This window comes from Salvelinus namaycush, chromosome 7 (assembly GCF_016432855.1).
Source record: "Salvelinus namaycush isolate Seneca chromosome 7, SaNama_1.0, whole genome shotgun sequence".
NCBI lineage: Eukaryota > Metazoa > Chordata > Actinopteri > Salmoniformes > Salmonidae > Salvelinus > Salvelinus namaycush.
Window position 1 is genome coordinate 265,232 of NC_052313.1, and position 18,911 is coordinate 284,142.

At 42.9% G+C, this 18,911-nt stretch overlaps 1 protein-coding gene across 1 annotated transcript in view; it reads left to right on the top strand.

Annotated features, from left to right (window-relative positions):
- Window positions 1-6,778: 6,778 nt before the first annotated feature.
- phex (phosphate regulating endopeptidase homolog, X-linked) overlaps window positions 6,779-18,911 on the top strand; it is a 22,235-nt gene continuing 10,102 nt past the window's right edge. The window contains exons 1-6 of the mRNA XM_038996845.1: window positions 6,779-6,990; window positions 7,726-7,782; window positions 7,855-8,016; window positions 8,103-8,186; window positions 8,394-8,620; window positions 10,717-10,785. Of these exons, the coding sequence (XP_038852773.1) occupies window positions 6,873-6,990; window positions 7,726-7,782; window positions 7,855-8,016; window positions 8,103-8,186; window positions 8,394-8,620; window positions 10,717-10,785 (717 nt within the window). The 5' untranslated portion in view covers window positions 6,779-6,872. The remainder of the gene's footprint in view (window positions 6,991-7,725; window positions 7,783-7,854; window positions 8,017-8,102; window positions 8,187-8,393; window positions 8,621-10,716; window positions 10,786-18,911) is intronic.

The following is an 18,911-nucleotide window of genomic DNA, read 5'->3' on the forward strand; positions in this document are numbered from 1 at the left end:
TGTGTGTGTGTGTGTGTGTGTGTGTGTGTGTGTGTGTGTGTGTGTGTGTGTGTGTGTGTGTGTGTGTGTGTGTGTGTGTGTGTGTGTGTGTTTCTAAGTAGGAGATGTGTAATTTACTGGGGTGTGTAACCCACAGACAAATGTCAGTAAATACTGATTCTACTTCTGTCTAACCACAGAGATGTGTGTCTGTCTCCAGTCTGTGTGTTTAACTTTGTCAAGAGAAGCACACATCTAGTTGTGTGTGTATATATATGTGTTTCAGACAGTGAAGTGTGTAGGGGGATGGTGTACTTCAGAGTAATGACAGGCTGGATCGAGGTTGGGAGGGAGGGGTGAAAGAGTTATCTGTGTTCTGAACAACTGAATGTGTGTTTGATGAGTGGTTTTAGTTGCAAGGGAAGTCATGTCTTTTTAAGGATACTGGCCCAACGTTCTTAACTGCTAAACTACCTGCCGCCCTCATGCAGAAACACCATGGTCCCTTCTGTATTGTGTTTGTACTGTTAGTGTCTGTAGATGGTTAGACCAGTCACCTCTATCCTAAGGCTACACCACTCTGGTCTGTCTTTTCAGATCTAATTATGTTTGAGACCAGAACATCTCAGTGTCCAGAACAAGAAATAAAAAAATACATGCAAACACAGGGAGATGTCATGTTAATATGATCTGCTAATACCATGTTTCTCTCTGATGCTACACACAGACACACTCACTGAAGGAAGACAGACACACTCACTGAAGGAAGACTCACAGACACACTCACTGAAGGAAGACTCACAGACACACTCACTGAAGGAAGACAGACACACTCACTGAAGGAAGACAGACACACTCACTGAAGGAAGACAGACACACTCACTGAAGGAAGACAGACTCACTGAAGGAAGACAGACACACTCACTGAAGGAAGACTCACAGACACACTCACTGAAGGAAGACTCACAGACACACTCACTGAAGGAAGACAGACACACTCACTGAAGGAAGACAGACACACTCACTGAAGGAAGACTCACAGACACACTCACTGAAGGAAGACGGACACACTCACTGAAGGAAGACAGACACACTCACTGAAGGAAGACAGACTCACTGAAGGAAGACAGACACACTCACTGAAGGAAGACAGACTCACTGAAGGAAGACAGACACACTCACTGAAGGAAGACTCACAGACACACTCACTGAAGGAAGACAGACTCACTGAAGGAAGACAGACACACTCACTGAAGGAAGACAGACACACTCACTGAAGGAAGACAGACACACTCACTGAAGGAAGACTCACAGACACACTCACTGAAGGAGCACAGACACACTCACTGAAGGAAGACTCACAGACACACTCACTGAAGGAAGACAGACACACTCACTGAAGGAAGACAGACACACTCACTGAAGGAAGAAAGACACACTCACTGAAGGAAGACAGACACACTCACTGAAGGAAGACTCACAGACACACTCACTGAAGGAGCACAGACACACTCACTGAAGGAAGACTCACAGACACACTCACTGAAGGAAGACAGACACACTCACTGAAGGAAGACAGACACACTCACTGAAGGAAGAAAGACACACTCACTGAAGGAAGACTCACAGACACACTCACTGAAGGAACACAGACACACTCACTGAAGGAAGACAGACACACTCACTGAAGGAAGACTCACACAGACACACTCACTGAAGGAAGACAGACACACTCACTGAAGGAAGACAGACACACTCACTGAAGGAAGACAGACACACTCACTGAAGGAAGACAGACACACTCACTGAAGGAAGACAGACACACTCACTGAAGGAAGACAGACACACTCACTGAAGGACGACTCACACACTCACTGAAGGAAGACAGACACACTCACTGAAGGAAGACAGACTCACTGAAGGAAGACTCACAGACACACTCACTGAAGGAAGACAGACACACTCACTGAAGGAAGACAGACACACTCACTGAAGGAAGACAGACACACTCACTGAAGGAAGACAGACACACTCACTGAAGGAACACAGACACACTCACTGAAGGAAGACACAGACACACTCACTAACGGAAGACACAGACACACTCACTGAAGGAAGACTGACACACACAACATTGCATGCACAGACACACGCTGTTAGAGATCATTTTATGCAACCCATGATCATGGGTGTGAGTGTGTGTGGGAGAGAGAAAGTGGTTTAAACATGCATGAAACAGTAGAATGAACTGGAGAAGTGAATGTGTGTGAGAGTGAATGTCTGTGAGTGTCTGTGAGAGTGAATGTCTTTGATTGTGAATATCTGTGAGAGTGAATGTCTGTGAGAGTGAATGTCTGTGAATGTGCATGTCTGTGAGTGTGAATGTCTGTGTGTACAGAACAGAAATGCAAAAGTGCACAGTATGTCTAATTGTCTCTATTTGACCTATATCGACCACTGGGCCTCTCCAGTAGTGAACCAGTAGGAATCAATAGGCCTCTCCAGTAGTGAACCAGTAGGAATCAATAGGCCTCTCCAGTAGTGAACCAGTAGGAATCAATAGGCCTCTCCAGTAGTGAACCAGTAGGAATCAATAGGCCTCTCCAGTAGTGAACCAGTAGGAATCAATAGGCCTCTCCAGTAGTGAACCAGTAGGAATCAATAGGCCTCTCCAGTAGTGAATCAATAGGCCTCTCCAGTAGGAATCAAAGGTCTGCTTTTTAGTTAGCTATGCGATAGTATTGTGTGGGCAATGATGGGACCAGAGTTTTTATAATCAGGTCACATGGTGTAAAAAAAGCTCCTGGCCTTCGGGAGGATGAAAGCCTGTCAAACTGCAGCATCTTTCTACTTGTTCATATGAATTGTATTTTAAAGAAGGGGGGTTTCCTAGACACAGAGAAAGCAACATGATTGGACAATAAAACTCACAGTGCTGATCTTGCTTTATACAGGATTGCATCGTGCAGTCCTGCCCTATGCAACTGTAGGCCTAATTAAACATGAACTCAGTCTGATTTTGTGTTTATTGATTCATTGCAGTTGATCATTTAGGATTGAAAAGGTCTAGGTAGCCTAGACAGCCCAAGTTTGAAGAAATTACCAAATTTGATCCCATTCACATTTTCTCACAAATACACCACTGATTTACCCTGGCCAGAGGGACATGGAATAGAGCAGACTATGTAGCAGCTGCTGTTCTTAGTAACAGTTGATAAGACGGAACAATTTGATTAGTTTCCATGTAATCCAGCATGTCAGATGGCTGGTGTTTATGAATATACTGTAGGCTAATACATTTATGGAAGAGTTGTTGCTTGTGTCTGTCGGGAGTGATGTCTTATCACGTTTGCTGAATAAATACCTGAGGAAAGTTGGAGAGCACGCTTTGATGTGTTGTGTCCGCCCGCGTGACCTGCGATTTCCTTGAATCTGATTGGTCCAGACACTGATGATTGGTCCAGACAAGAGCCTGCAGCACTCCGATGTGAAGGGCAGAGATATTGTGTGCGAGTTGACAAATCATCCGGCAAAACAGCACTTTCTCATCATTTTAACATTTTGCGTTGATATATTTTATTAAACTAAATCAAACGTGGGATTGGAATGTGCTGATGCCGCCTCACCACACATTTTCTGCCGGCCCTGAATGGAGTTGTTATAGACAAGTATGGGAGCCTCAATTAGCTGTACTACATTAGCTAGCTGACTACTGTAGCTAGCTGACTACTGTAGCTAGCTAGCTGACTACTGTAGCTAGCTAGCTGACTACTGTAGCTAGCTGACTACTGTAGCTAGCTAGCTGACTACTGTAGCTAGCTGACTACTGTAGCTAGCTGTACTACATTAGCTAGCTGACTACTGTAGCTAGCTGACTACATTAGCTAGCTGACTACTGTAGCTAGCTGACTACTGTAGCTAGCTGACTACTGTAGCTAGCTGACTACTGTAGCTAGCTGTACTACAGTAGCTAGCTGACTACTGTAGCTAGCTGTACTACAGTAGCTAGCTGACTACTGTAGCTAGCTGTACTACAGTAGCTAGCTGACTACTGTAGCTAGCTGTACTACAGTAGCTAGCTGACTACTGTAGCTAGCTGTACTACAGTAGCTAGCTGACTACTGTAGCTAGCTGTACTACATTAGCTAGCTGACTACAGTAGCTAGCTGACTACTGTAGCTAGCTGACTACTGTAGCTAGCTGACTACAGTAGCTAGCTGACTACTGTAGCTAGCTGACTACTGTAGCTAGCTGTACTACAGTAGCTAGCTGACTACTGTAGCTAGCTGTACTACAGTAGCTAGCTGACTACTGTAGCTAGCTGACTACTGTAGCTAGCTGACTACTGTAGCTAGCTGTACTACAGTAGCTAGCTGACTACTGTAGCTAGCTGTACTACAGTAGCTAGCTGACTACTGTAGCTAGCTGTACTACAGTAGCTAGCTGTACTACAGTAGCTAGCTGTACTACAGTAGCTAGCTGACTACTGTAGCTAGCTGACTACAGTAGCTAGCTGTACTACTGTAGCTAGCTGACTACTGTAGCTAGCTGACTACTGTAGCTAGCTGACTACATTAGCTAGCTGACTACTGTAGCTAGCTGACTACTGTAGCTAGCTAGCTGACTACTGTAGCTAGCTGACTACTGTAGCTAGCTAGCTGACTACTGTAGCTAGCTGACTACTGTAGCTAGCTAGCTGACTACTGTAGCTAGCTGTACTACAACGATTTGATGCAGTCCAGAAAGACACTACCAGATGTTATGATAGAACCTATGACAGCAACAAGTCTGTCTAAGTAGTGCAAGTCTTTCCCTCTGTCCCACACGCAGACTGTCCCACACACACAGACTGTCCCACACACACAGACTGTCACACACACAGACTGTCCCACACACACAGACTGTCACACACACAGACTGTCACACACACACAGACTGTCCCACACACACAGACTGTCCCACACACAGACTGTCCCACACACACAGACTGTCCCACACACAGACTGTCCCACACACACAGACTGTCACACACACACAGACTGTCCCACACACAGACTGTCCCACACACACAGACTGTCCCACACACACAGACTGTCCCACACACAGACTGTCCCACACACACAGACTGTCCCACACACACAGACTGTCCCACACACACAGACTGTCCCACACACACAGACTGTCCCACACACACAGACTGTCCCACACACAGACTGTCCCACACACACAGACTGTCACACACACAGACTGTCACACACACAGACTGTCACACACACCGGCTCCTGCTCCTCTCCTCTGTTGCCCCTCTCCCTGCTGAAACAAGCAGAGCACCCCCTCTCCCTGCTGAAACAAGCAGAGCACCCCCCCTCCCTTGTGAAACAAGCAGAGCACCCCCTCTCCCTGCTGAAACAAGCAGAGCACCCCCCCTCCCTTGTGAAACAAGCAGAGCACCCCCTCTCCCTGCTGAAACAAGCAGAGCACCCCCCCTCCCTGCTGAAACAAGCAGAGCACCCCCCCCTCCCTGCTGAAACAAACAGAGCACCCCCCCTCCCTGCTGAAACAAGCAGAGCACCAGTGCTCTCCAGAGTTACGTGAGCAAGTCTCCATTTAAGTTTAAAAGACATGTTTTTTTTTCTTAAAACACATGTATTTCGAGTATCCGGATATCTGAACATCTTGATATTATTTGAATAGTGAAATAATTTCAAATGCCCCTCCCTAGTACAAGCAGCAGGTTTGTAACTCTTCACATGGTTCCAGCAGGTTTGTAACTCTTCACATGGTTCCAGCAGGTTTGTAACTCTTCACATGGTTCCAGCAGAAGGTTTGTAACTCTTCACATGGTTCCAGCAGGTTTGTAACTCTTCACATGGTTCCAGCAGGTTTGTAACTATTCACATGGTTCCAGCAGGTTTGTAACTCTTCACATGGTTCCAGCAGAAGGTTTGTAACTCTTCACATGGTTCCAGCAGAAGGTTTGTAACTCTTCACATGGTTCCAGCAGGTTTGTAACTCTTCACATGGTTCCAGCAGGTTTGTAACTCTTCACATGGTTCCAGCAGGTTTGTAACTCTTCACATGGTTCCAGCAGAAGGTTTGTAACTCTTCACATGGTTCCAGCAGGTTTGTAACTCTTCACATGGTTCCAGCAGAAGGTTTGTAACTCTTCACATGGTTCCAGCAGGTTTGTAACTCTTCACATGGTTCCAGCAGGTTTGTAACTATTCACATGGTTCCAGCAGGTTTGTAACTCTTCACATGGTTCCAGCAGAAGGTAATTGAGCTGTCTCTGGTAAGTGTCTGAGGGTAGCACAGAGGGAGGGGAAACGTGGGAAAGATAGAGGGAGGAGACCGAGGGAGGGAGGGGGAGTCCACTTTGAGCAGGAGAGTCAGACAGAAGTAGGTAGAACCACAGTTTGTAGAGGATTATGGCTAGAGAGAGAGAGATACAGAGACAGACAGAGAGAGAGAGAGAGAGATACGGAGGCCGACAGTGAGAGGGTGGGAGAGAGAGAGACATACGGAGAAAGACAGAGAAAGAGGGAGGGAGAGAGACATACAGAGATACACAGAGCGAGAGGGAGGGAGGGAGAGAGACATACAGAGATACACAGAGCGAGAGGGAGGGAGGGAGAGAGACATACAGAGATACACAGAGCGAGAGGGAGGGAGAGACATACGGAGACCGACACAGAGAGGGAAGGAGGCAGAGAGACATACAGAGACATACACAGAGCGAGAGGGAGGGAGAGACATACGGAGACCGACACAGAGAGGGAAGGAGGGAGAGAGACAGAGAGAGAGGGAGGGAGAAAGAGACAGATATAGATTTGGAGACGGACAAAGAGGTGGCTGAAAGTGAGGTAGTGTGTGCGTCTGTTTTGATTGGAGACATGGAGATGGAGCATCTAGGTGTGTGTGTTTCTAAACCAGGAACCAGTCGTGTCCTAAAGGCTGCGCTGGCCGCATGTGTGTGTTTCTGCATCGCTCTGCTGCTTGCTGTCATACTGGGTGAGTAGACTCACTACTGTTTTACACAGAGTTACACACACAACCTGTTTCCCTGAGTGAGTTCAGTCTTGAAAAAGCTGGTGTTGCAGTAACTGGAGTGGTTGAGGGAGGTGTGTGTGTGTGTGTGTGTGTGTGTGTGTGTGTGTGTGTGTGTGTGTGTGTGTGTGTGTGTGTGTGTGTGTGTGTGTGTGTGTGTGTGTGTGTGTGTGTGTGTGAGAGGGTGGGGTAGAAGTGGTAACTATTATGTACTTGTTATTGTATGAAACAACATTTTTGTGGTGAAATGTTGTTTTAATTATATGTTTCTGTAGATACAGTACACACACTCCTGTCTCTGGTCATGCAAGTGAATAGACAATGGCTATTTGATTTACTTTGGTTCTTTTTAAGGTTTGTGTGGGTTTGTGTGTGTGTGTGGGTGTGGGTGTGTGGGTGTGGGTGCGCGTGGCTGTGCATGTTTGTGCGTGTAAGCTGTTTGGCATATGTGTTATTAAAATGGAGTCAGCTTTCTCCATGACACTCAAACCGTAAACAGCTGATGACTGTGTGTGAATGTCTGTGGGGGTGGGGGGATTTTTTTTAGGTCAGAGGGACACCTTACAGGGTAAGAGTGAGAGAGAGGTCAGGTGGTAGTGGGATTGTTTCAGGACATACCGTATATGTATGTTTATGACTGTGTGTGGGTTTGGGGGGGGGTATGTTGTAATCTTCATCAGGTCTCATCCTTTTCCTCAGTTTCCCAGAGAGCCAATCAGGATGTCTTCTGCCTAACTCCAGAATGTATTGAAGCAGGTACGCCCCCACCCACTTTACAGGAAATTGTTGCATGTAGAATGTTGCAATCAACTTGTAATGTGTGTGTAGCTGGTTCTATCCTCAGTAAGATGGACCGGGCTGTGTCTCCCTGTGACGACTTCTATGGGTTCTCCTGTGGTGGCTGGCTGAGAGACAACCCTATTCCTGAAGACTCCTCTTCATACGGCGTCTACCCCTGGTTACGCCAACACGTTGATATCACACTCAAAGGTGAGAGAGAGAGAACATGATGAGCACATACACACTCTCATACCCTGACTACACTCCCCCACCTCTAAATGTTGTCTGAGTTGTAGACTTGCTGGAGGCTCCATCAGAGTCAGATGAGATAGAAGCTGTCAGGAAGGCCAAGGTCTTCTACCGCTCCTGTATGGACGAAGGTAACCCACCACCACCACACACACACACACACACACACACACACACACACACACACACACACACACACACACACACACACACACACACACACACACACACACACACACACGAGGAAGACGAGATGGGAGCTGAGGTTACATGAAAAACATCAAGTGCTATAGTGGTACAAAGTGTGTGTTTGTGTGTTTGTGTGTGTCTGTGTGTAGCTATATTGGAGAAAGTGGACAGTGGTCCTCTGTTGAAGCTTTTACAGCAGCCTGAGTTCCACTGGCCCGTCCTGGGGGAGGGGCTTGGGGGGGAGTGGCTCTGGTCACCAGGACGATGGGACCTGCTACAGACATTGGCTCAGATTAGGAACGAACACAGCAAGAGTGTTCTGATTCGCTTATACATCGCCCCAGATGACAAGAACTCCACCAACTACATAATTAAGGTGACCCCCCTGACTGAATGTGTGCGTGTGCGCAACCAAGACAGCTTCCAGGCTTCTGTAAACATAGATAGCATTAACTTATTATCATGTAGTTGGACTAGGCCTTGTAATAACTTATCATTCTGTCTCTGTAGTTGGACCAGGCCTTGTGATAACGTATCATTCTGTCTCTGTAGTTGGACCAGGCCTTGTAATAACATATCATTCTGTCTCTGTAGTTGGACCAGGCCTTGAACTAACTTATCATTCTGTCTCTGTAGTCGGACCAGGCCTTGTGATAACGTATCATTCTGTCTCTGTAGTCGGACCAGGCCTTTAATAACTTTCATTCTGTAGTTTTACCAGGTTTTGTAATAACTTATTATTCTGTCTCTGTAGTTGGACCATTCATTTTAATCATTTATCTTTCTGTAGTTGGATCAGGCCTTATAATAACCTATCATTCTGTCTGTGCAGTCGGACAAGGCCTTGTAATAATGTATCATTATTTATCTGTAGTTGGACCAGGCATTGTAATAACGTATCATTATTTATCTGTAGTCGGAACAGGCTTTGTAATAACTTATCATTGTGTAGTTGTACCAGACCTTGTAGTAAACTATTGTTTTGTCTCTGTAGTTTGATGAGTCCTTGTAATAACTTATCATTCTGTAGTTAGACCAGGCTTTGTAATAACTTCTCATTCTGTAGGTGGACCAGGCCTTGTAATAACTTATCATTCTGTAGGTGGACCAGGCTTTGTAATAACTTATCATTGTGTAGTTGGACCAGGCTTTGTAATAACTTATCATTCTGTAGGTGGACCAGGCCTTGTAATACTTATCATTCTGTAGGTGGACCAGGCTTGTAATAACTTATCATTGTGTAGGTGGACCAGGCTTGTAATAACTTATCATTCTGTAGGTGGACCAGGCCTTGTAATAACTTATCATTCTGTAGGTGGACCAGGCTTTGTAATAACTTATCATTCTGTAGGTGGACCAGGCTTTGTAATAACTTATCATTCTGTAGGTGGACCAGGCTTTGTAATAACTTATCATTCTGTAGTTGGACCAGGCTTGTAATAACTTATCATCTGTAGTTGGACCAGGCTTTGTAATAACTTATCATTCTGTAGTTGGACCAGGCTTTGTAATAACTTATCATTGTGTAGTTGGACCAGGCTTTGTAATAACTTATCATTGTGTAGTTGGACCAGGCTTTGTAATAACTTATCATTCTGTAGTTGGACCAGGCTTTGTAATAACTTATCATTCTGTAGGTGGACCAGGCTTTGTAATAACATATCATTCTGTAGGTGGACCAGGCTTTGTAATAACATATCATTCTGTAGGTGGACCAGGCTTTGTAATAACATATCATTCTGTAGTTGGACCAGGCTTTGTAATAACTTATCATTCTGTAGGTGTAATAACTTATCATTCTGTGTAGGTGGACAGGCTTTGTAATAACTTATCATTCTGTAGGTGGACCAGGCTTTGTAATAACTTATCATTCTGTAGGTGGACCAGGCTTTGTAATAACTTATCATTCTTTCTGTGTAGTTGGACCAGGCTTTGTAATAACTTATCATTCTTTCTGTGTAGTTGGACCAGGACTTATAATAACATGTCATTCTGTAGGTGGACCAGGCTTTGTAATAACTTATCATTCTTTCTGTGTAGTTGGACCAGGCTTTGTAATAACTTATCATTCTTTCTGTGTAGTTGGACCAGGACTTATAATAACATATCATTCTTTCTGTGTAGTTGGACCAGGACTTATAATAACATGTCATTCTGTAGTTGGACCAGGCCTTGTATTACCATATAATTATTTAGTTGGACCAGGCCTTGTAATAACTTATCATTATTTATCTGTAGTTGGACCAGGCCTTATAATAACGTATCATTCTGTAGTTGGACCAGGCCTTGTAATAACTTATCATTATTTATCTGTAGTTGGACCAGGCTTTGTAATAGGTTATTATTCTATAGTTGGACAATACATTGTAATAACTTATCATTCTGTCTCTGTAGTTGGACCAGGCTTTGTAATAGGTTATTATTCTATAGTTGGACAATACATTGTAATAACTTATCATTCTGTCTCTGTAGTTGGATCAGGCATCTTTGTCTCTCTCCTCCAGAGAAGATTACATCACCAACACCACCAGCGCTCAGGCAGTAAGTCAATAAAAGCTTTCTTAAACTTTAATTCCATATTTATACGTTATGCTTGAACCCATAACGGTACCTTGTAGAAATAAATTATTAATGTAAACATATGGACCTATGTCTACGTTTGTGTGTGTGTAGTATCGTAATGCTCTCCTATACCTATGTTGATGTGTGTAGTATCGTAGTGCTCTCCTATACCTATGTTGATGTGTGTAGTATCGTAGTGCTCTCCTATACCTATGTTGATGTGTGTAGTAACGTAGTGCTCTCCTATGTTGATGTGTGTAGTATCATAGTGCTCTCCTATGTTGATGTGTGTATTATCGTAGTGCTCTCCTATACCTATGTTGATGTGTGTAGTATCATAGTGCTCTCCTATGTTGATGTGTGTAGTATCATAGTGCTCTCCTATGTTGATGTGTGTAGTATCGTAGTGCTCTCCTATACCTATGTTGATGTGTGTAGTATCGTAGTGCTCTCCTATACCTATGTTGATGTGTGTAGTATCATAGTGCTCTCCTATGTTGATGTGTGTAGTATCGTAGTGCTCTCCTATGTTGATGTGTGTAGTATCGTAGTGCTCTCCTATGTTGATGTGTGTAGTATCGTAGTGCTCTCCTATGTTGATGTGTGTAGTATCGTAATGCTCTCCTATGTTGATGTGTGTAGTATCGTAATGCTCTCCTATGTTGATGTGTGTAGTATCGTAGTGCTCTCCTATACCTATGTTGATGTGTGTAGTATCGTAGTGCTCTCCTATACCTATGTTGATGTGTGTAGTATCATAGTGCTCTCCTATGTTGATGTGTGTAGTATCATAGTGCTCTCCTATGTTGATGTGTTAGTAACGTAGTGCTCTCCTATACCTATGTTGATGTGTGTAGTATCGTAGTGCTCTCCTTACCTATGTTGATGTGTGTAGTACATAGTGCTCTCCTATGTTGATGTGTGTAGTATCGTAGTGCTCTCCTATGTTGATGTGTGTAGTATCGTAGTGCTCTCCTATGTTGATGTGTGTAGTATCGTAATGCTCTCCTATACCTATGTTGATGTGTGTAGTATCGTAATGCTCTCCTATGTTGATGTGTGTAGTATCATAGTGCTCTCCTATACCTATGTTGATGTGTGTAGTATCATAGTGCTCTCCTATACCTATGTTGATGTGTGTAGTATCATAGTGCTCTCCTATACCTATGTTGATGTGTGTAGTATCATAGTGCTCTCCTATGTTGATGTGTGTAGTATCGTAGTGCTCTCCTATACCTATGTTGATGTGTGTAGTATCATAGTGCTCTCCTATACCTATGTTGATGTGTGTAGTATCGTAGTGCTCTCCTATACCTATGTTGATGTGTGTAGTATCGTAGTGCTCTCCTATGTTGATGTGTAGTATCATAGTGCTCTCCTATACCTATGTTGATGTGTGTAGTAACGTAGTGCTCTCCTATACCTATGTTGATGTGTGTAGTATCGTAATGTCTCCTATGTTGTGTGTATACAGTCTCATTTGATGTGTGTAGTAACTAGTGCTCTCCTATACCTATGTTGATGTGTGTAGTATCGTAGTGCTCTCCTATACCTATGTTGATGTTGTGTAGTATCATAGTGCTCTCTATACCTATGTTGATGTGTGTAGTATCATAGTGCTCTCCTATGTTGATGTGTGTAGTATCGTAGTGCTCTCCTATGTTGATGTGTGTAGTATCGTAGTGCTCTCCTATACCTATGTTGATGTGTGTAGTATCATAGTGCTCTCCTATGTTGATGTGTGTAGTATCATAGTGCTCTCCTATACCTATGTTGATGTGTGTAGTATCGTAGTGCTCTCCTATACCTATGTTGATGTGTGTAGTATCATAGTGCTCTCCTATGTTGATGTGTGTAGTATCGTAGTGCTCTCCTATACCTATGTTGATGTGTGTAGTATCATAGTGCTCTCCTATACCTATGTTGATGTGTGTAGTATCGTAGTGCTCTCCTATACCTATGTTGATGTGTGTAGTATCATAGTGCTCTCCTATACCTATGTTGATGTGTGTAGTATCGTAGTGCTCTCCTATGTTGATGTGTGTAGTATCGAGTGCTCTCCTATGTTGATTGTGTAGTATCATAGTGCTCTCCTATGTTGATGTGTGTAGTATCGTAGTGCTCTCCTATACCTATGTTGATGTGTGTAGTATCGTAGTGCTCTCCTATACCTATGTTGATGTGTGTAGTATCGTAGTGCTCTCCTATGTTGATGTGTGTAGTATCATAGTGCTCTCCTATGTTGATGTGTGTAGTATCATAGTGCTCTCCTATGTTGATGTGTGTGGTATCGTAGTGCTCTCCTATACCTATGTTGATGTGTGTAGTATCATAGTGCTCTCCTATGTTGATGTGTGTAGTATCTAGTGCTCTCCTATGTTGATGTGTAGTAATCGTAGTGCTCTCCTATACCTATGTTGATGTGTGTAGTATCATGTGTCTCCTATGTTGATGTGTGTAGTATCATAGTGCTCTCCTATGTTGATGTGTGTAGTATCGTAGTGCTCTCCTATGTTGATGTGTGTAGTATCGTAGTGCTCTCCTATACCTATGTTGATGTGTGTAGTATCGTAGTGCTCTCCTATACCTATGTTGATGTGTGTAGTATCATAGTGCTCTCCTATGTTGATGTGTGTAGTATCGTAGTGCTCTCCTATACCTATGTTGATGTGTGTAGTATCATAGTGCTCTCCTATGTTGATGTGTGTAGTATCGTAGTGCTCTCCTATGTTGATGTGTGTAGTATCATAGTGCTCTCCTATGTTGATGTGTGTGGTATCGTAGTGCTCTCCTATACCTATGTTGATGTGTGTATATCATAGTGCTCTCCTATGTTGATGTGTGTAGTATCGTATTGCTCTCCTATTGTTGATGTGTTGTAGTATCATAGTGCTCTCCTATGTTGATGTGTGTAGTATCATAGTGCTCTCCTATACTATGTTGATGTGTGTAGTATCATAGTGCTCTCCTATACCTATGTTGATGTGTGTAGTATCGTAGTGCTCTCCTATGTTGATGTGTGTAGTATCGTAGTGCTCTCCTATGTTGATGTGTGTAGTATCTAGTGCTCTCCTATGTTGATGTGTGTAGTATCATAGTGCTCTCCTATACCTATGTTGATGTGTGTAGTATCATAGTGCTCTCCTATACCTATGTTGATGTGTGTAGTATCGTAGTGCTCTCCTATGTTGATGTGTGTAGTATCGTAGTGCTCTCCTATGTTGATGTGTGTAGTATCATAGTGCTCTCCTATACCTATGTTGATGTGTGTAGTATCATAGTGCTCTCCTATACCTATGTTGATGTGTGTAGTATCGTAGTGCTCTCCTATGTTGATGTGTGTAGTATCGTAGTGCTCTCCTATGTTGATGTGTGTAGTATCGTAGTGCTCTCCTATACCTATGTTGATGTGTGTAGTATCATAGTGCTCTCCTATACCTATGTTGATGTGTGTAGTATCATAGTGCTCTCCTATGTTGATGTGTGTAGTAACGTAGTGCCCTCCTATGTTGATGGTGTGTAGTAACGTAGTGCTCTCCTATGTTGATGTGTGTAGTAACGTAGTGCTCTCCTATACCTATGTTGATGTGTGTAGTATCATAGTGCTCTCCTATACCTATGTTGATGTGTGTAGTAATCGTAGTGCTCTCCTATGTGGATGTGTTGTAGTTCATAGTGCTCTCCTATACCTATGTTGATGGTGTAGTATCATAGTGCTCTCCTATACCTATGTTGATGTGTGTAGTACGTAGTGCTCTCCTATCCTATGTTGATGTGTGTAGTATCATAGTGCCTCTCCTATGTTGATGTGTGTAGTAACGTAGTGCTCTCCTATGTTGATGTGGTTAGTATCGTAGTGCTCTCCTATGTTGATGTGTGTAGTATCATAGTGCTCTCTATGTTGATGTGTGTAGTAACGTAGTGCTCTCCTATGTTGATGTGTGTAGTATCATAGTGCTCTCCTATGTTGATGTGTGTATAACGTAGTGCTCTCCTATGTTGATGTGTGTAGTAACGTAGTGCTCTCCTATGTTGATGTGTGTAGTATCATAGTGCTCTCCTATACCTATGTTGATGTGTGTAGTATCATAGTGCTCTCCTATGTTGATGTGTGTAGTATCGTAATGCTCTCCTATGTTGATGTGTGTAGTATCGTAATGCTCTCCTATGTTGATGTGTGTAGTATCATAGTGCTCTCCTATGTTGATGTGTGTAGTATCGTAGTGCTCTCCTATTTGATGTGTGTAGACGTAGTGCTCTCCTATACCTATGTTGATGTGTGTAGTATCATAGTGCTCTCCTATACCTATGTTGATGTGTGTAGTATCATAGTGCTCTCCTATACCTATGTTGATGTGTGTAGTATCGTAGTGCTCTCCTATACCTATGTTGATGTGTGTAGTATCGTAGTGCTCTCCTATACCTATGTTGATGTGTGTAGTATCATAGTGCTCTCCTATGTTGATGTGTGTAGTATCGTAGTGCTCTCCTATACCTATGTTGATGTGTGTAGTATCATAGTGCTCTCCTTACCTTGTTGATGTGTGTAGTATCATAGTGCTCTCCTATACCTATTTGATGTGTAGTATCTAGTGCTCTCCTATGACTATGTTGATGTGTGTAGTATCGTAGTGCTCTCCTATGTTGATTGTGTGTAGTATCATAGTGCTCTCCTATGTTGATGTGTGTAGTAACGTAGTGCTCTCCTATACCTATGTTGATGTGTGTAGTATCATAGTGCTCTCCTATACCTATGTTGATGTGTGTAGTATCGTATGTGCTCTCCTATGTTTGATGTGTGTAGTATCAGTGCTCTCCTATTTGTTGTTATACGTAGTCTCTCTACTATGTTGATGTGGTAGTATCATAGTGCTCTCCTATACCTATGTTGATGTGTGTGATATCATAGTGCTCTCCTATACCTATGTTGATGTGTGTAGTATCGTATGCTCTCCTATACCTATGTTGATGTGTGTAGTATCGTAGTGCTCTCCTATACCTATGTTGATGTGTGTAGTATCATAGTGCTCTCCTATACCTATGTTGTGTGTGTATCCGTAGTGCTCTCCTATGTTGATGTGTGTAGTATCATAGTGCTCTCCTATACCTATGTTGATGTGTGTAGTAACGTAGTGCTCTCCTATGTTGATGTGTGTAGTATCGTAGTGCTCTCCTATACCTATTGTGTGTGTTAGTCTCATAGTGCTCTCCTATATATGTTGAGTGTGTAGTATCATAGTGCTCTCCTATACCTATGTTGATGTGTGTAGTCATAGTGCTCTCCTATGTTGATGTGTGTAGTATCATAGTGCTCTCCTATGTGATGTGTGGGTAGTAACGTAGTGCTCTCCTATCCATGTTGATGTGTGTATATCATAGTGTCTCTACTTGTTGATGTGTGTAGTATCATAGTGCTCTCCTATGTTGATGTGTGTAGTATCTAGTGCTCTCCTATGTTGATGTGTGTAGTACGTAGTGCTCTCCTATGTTGATGTGTGTAGTATCGTATGCTCTCCTATACCTATGTTTGAGTTGTAGTATCGTGAGCTCTCCTATGTTGATGTGTGTAGTATCGTAGTGCTCTCCTATGTTGATGTGTGTAGTATCATAGTGCTCTCCTATACCTATGTTGATGTGTGTAGTATCGTAGTGCTCTCCTATGTTGATGTGTGTAGTATCATAGTGCTCTCCTATGTGATGGTGTAGTATTCGTAGCTCTCCTATGTTGATGTGTGTAGTATCATAGTGCTCTCCTATTTTGTGTGTGTAGTATCGTAGTGCTCTCCTATGTTGATGTGTGTAGTATCATAGTGCTCTCCTATGTTGATGTGTGAGTATCGTAGTGCTCCCCCTATGTTGATGTGTGTAGTTTCATAGTGCTCTCCTATACCTTGTTGATGTGTGTAGTATCGTAATGCTCTCCTATGTTGATGTTGTAGTATCATAGTGCTCTCCCTATGTGATGTGTGTAGTATCATAGTGCTCCCTATGTTGCTGTGTGTAGTATCTAGTGCTTCCTATCCTATGTTGATGTGTGTAGTATCATAGTGTCTCTCCTATGTTGATGTGTGTAGTATCGTAGTGCTCTCCTATGTTGATGTGTGTAGTATCATAGTGCCTCTCCTATGTTGATGTGTGTAGTACATAGTGCTCTCCTATGTTGATGTGTGTAGTATCGTAGTGCTCTCCTATACCTATGTTGATGTGTGTAGTATCGTAGTGCTCTCCTATGTTGATGTGTGTAGTATCATAGTGCTCTCCTATGTTGATGTGTGTAGTATATAGTGCTCTCCTATGTTGATGTGTGTAGTATCGTAGTGCTCTCCTATACTATGTTGATGTGTGTAGTATCTATGCTCATACTATGTTGATGTGTGTAGTACGTAGTGCTCTCCTATGTTGATGTGTGTAGTATCATAGTGCTCTCCTATACCTATGTTGATGTGTGTAGTACGTAATGCTCTCCTATACCTATGTTTGATGTGTGTAAGTAATCGTAGTGCTCTCCTATACCTATGTTGATGTGTGTAGTATCATAGTGCTCTCCTATACCTATGTTGATGTGTGTAGTATCGTAGTGCCTCCTATACCTATGTTGATGTTGGTAGTATCATAGTGCCTCCTATACCTATGTTGATGTGTGTAGTATCAGTGCTCTCCTATACTATTTGATGTGGTAGTATCGTCTTGCTCTCCTATACCTATGTTGATGTGTGTAGTATCGTAGTGCTCTCCTATACCTATGTTGATGTGTGTAGTATCGTAGTGCTCTCCTATGTTGATGTGTGTAGTATCATAGTGCTCTCCTATGTTGATGTGTTGTAGTATCGTAGATGCTCTCCTATACCTATGTTGATGTGTGTAGTAACGTAGTGCTCTCCTATGTTGATGTGTGTAGTATCGTAGTGCTCTCCTATACCTATGTTGATGTGTGTAGTATCGAGTGCTACTCCTATACCTATGTTGATGTGTGTAGTATCGTAGTGCTCTCCTATGTTGATGTGTGTAGTAACGTAGTGCTCCCTATGTTGATGTGTGTAGTATGAATGCTCTCCTATACCTATGTTGATGTGTGTAGTATCGTAGTGCTCTCCTATGTTGATGTGTGTAGTATCATAGTGCTCTCCTATGTTGATGTGTGTAGTATCATAGTGCTCTCCTATACCTATGTTGATGTGTGTAGTATCGTAGTGCTCTCCTATACTATGTTGATGGTTGTAGTATCATAGTGCTCTCCCTATGTTGATTGTGTAGTATCGTAGTGCTCTCCTATACCTATGTTGATTGTGTAGTATCATAGTGCTCTCCTATCCTATGTTGATGTGTGTAGTAACGTAGTGCTCTCCTACTAGTTGATGGTGTGTAGTATCGTATGCTCTTATGTTGAATGTGTGTTAGTATCATAGTGCTCTCCTATACCTATGTTGATGTGTGTAGTATAGATTGCTCTCCTATACCTATGTTGATGTGTGTAGTAACGTATGCTCTCCTATACCTATGTTGATGTGTGTAGTATCAGTGCTCTCCTATGTTGATGTGGTAGTATCGTAGTGCTCTCCTATACCTATGTTGATGTGTGTAGTACATAGTGCTCTCCTATGTTTGATGTGTGTTAGTATCGTAGTGCTCTCCTATGTTGATGTGTGTAGTATCGTATTGCTCTCCTATACCTATGTTGATGTGTGTAGTATCATAGTGCTCTCCTATGTTGATGTGTGTAGTATCGATATGCTCTCCATGTTGATGTGTTAGTATCGTAGTGCTCTCCTATACCTATGTTGATTGTGTAGTATCATGTGCTCTCCTATGTTGATGTGTGTATATCGTAGTGCTCTCCTATACCTATGTTGATGTGTGTAGTATCATAGTGCTCTCCTATACCTATGTTTGATGTGTAGTACGTAGTGCTCTCCTATACCTATGTTGATGTGTGTAGTATCATAGTGCTCTCCTATACCTTGTTGATGTGTGTAGTAACGTAGTGCTCTCCTATGTTGATGTGTGTAGTTCGTAGTGCTCCCTATACCTATGTTGATGTGTGTAGTATCATAGTGCTCTCCTATACCTATTTGATGTGTGTAGTAACGTAGTCTCTCCTATAGTGG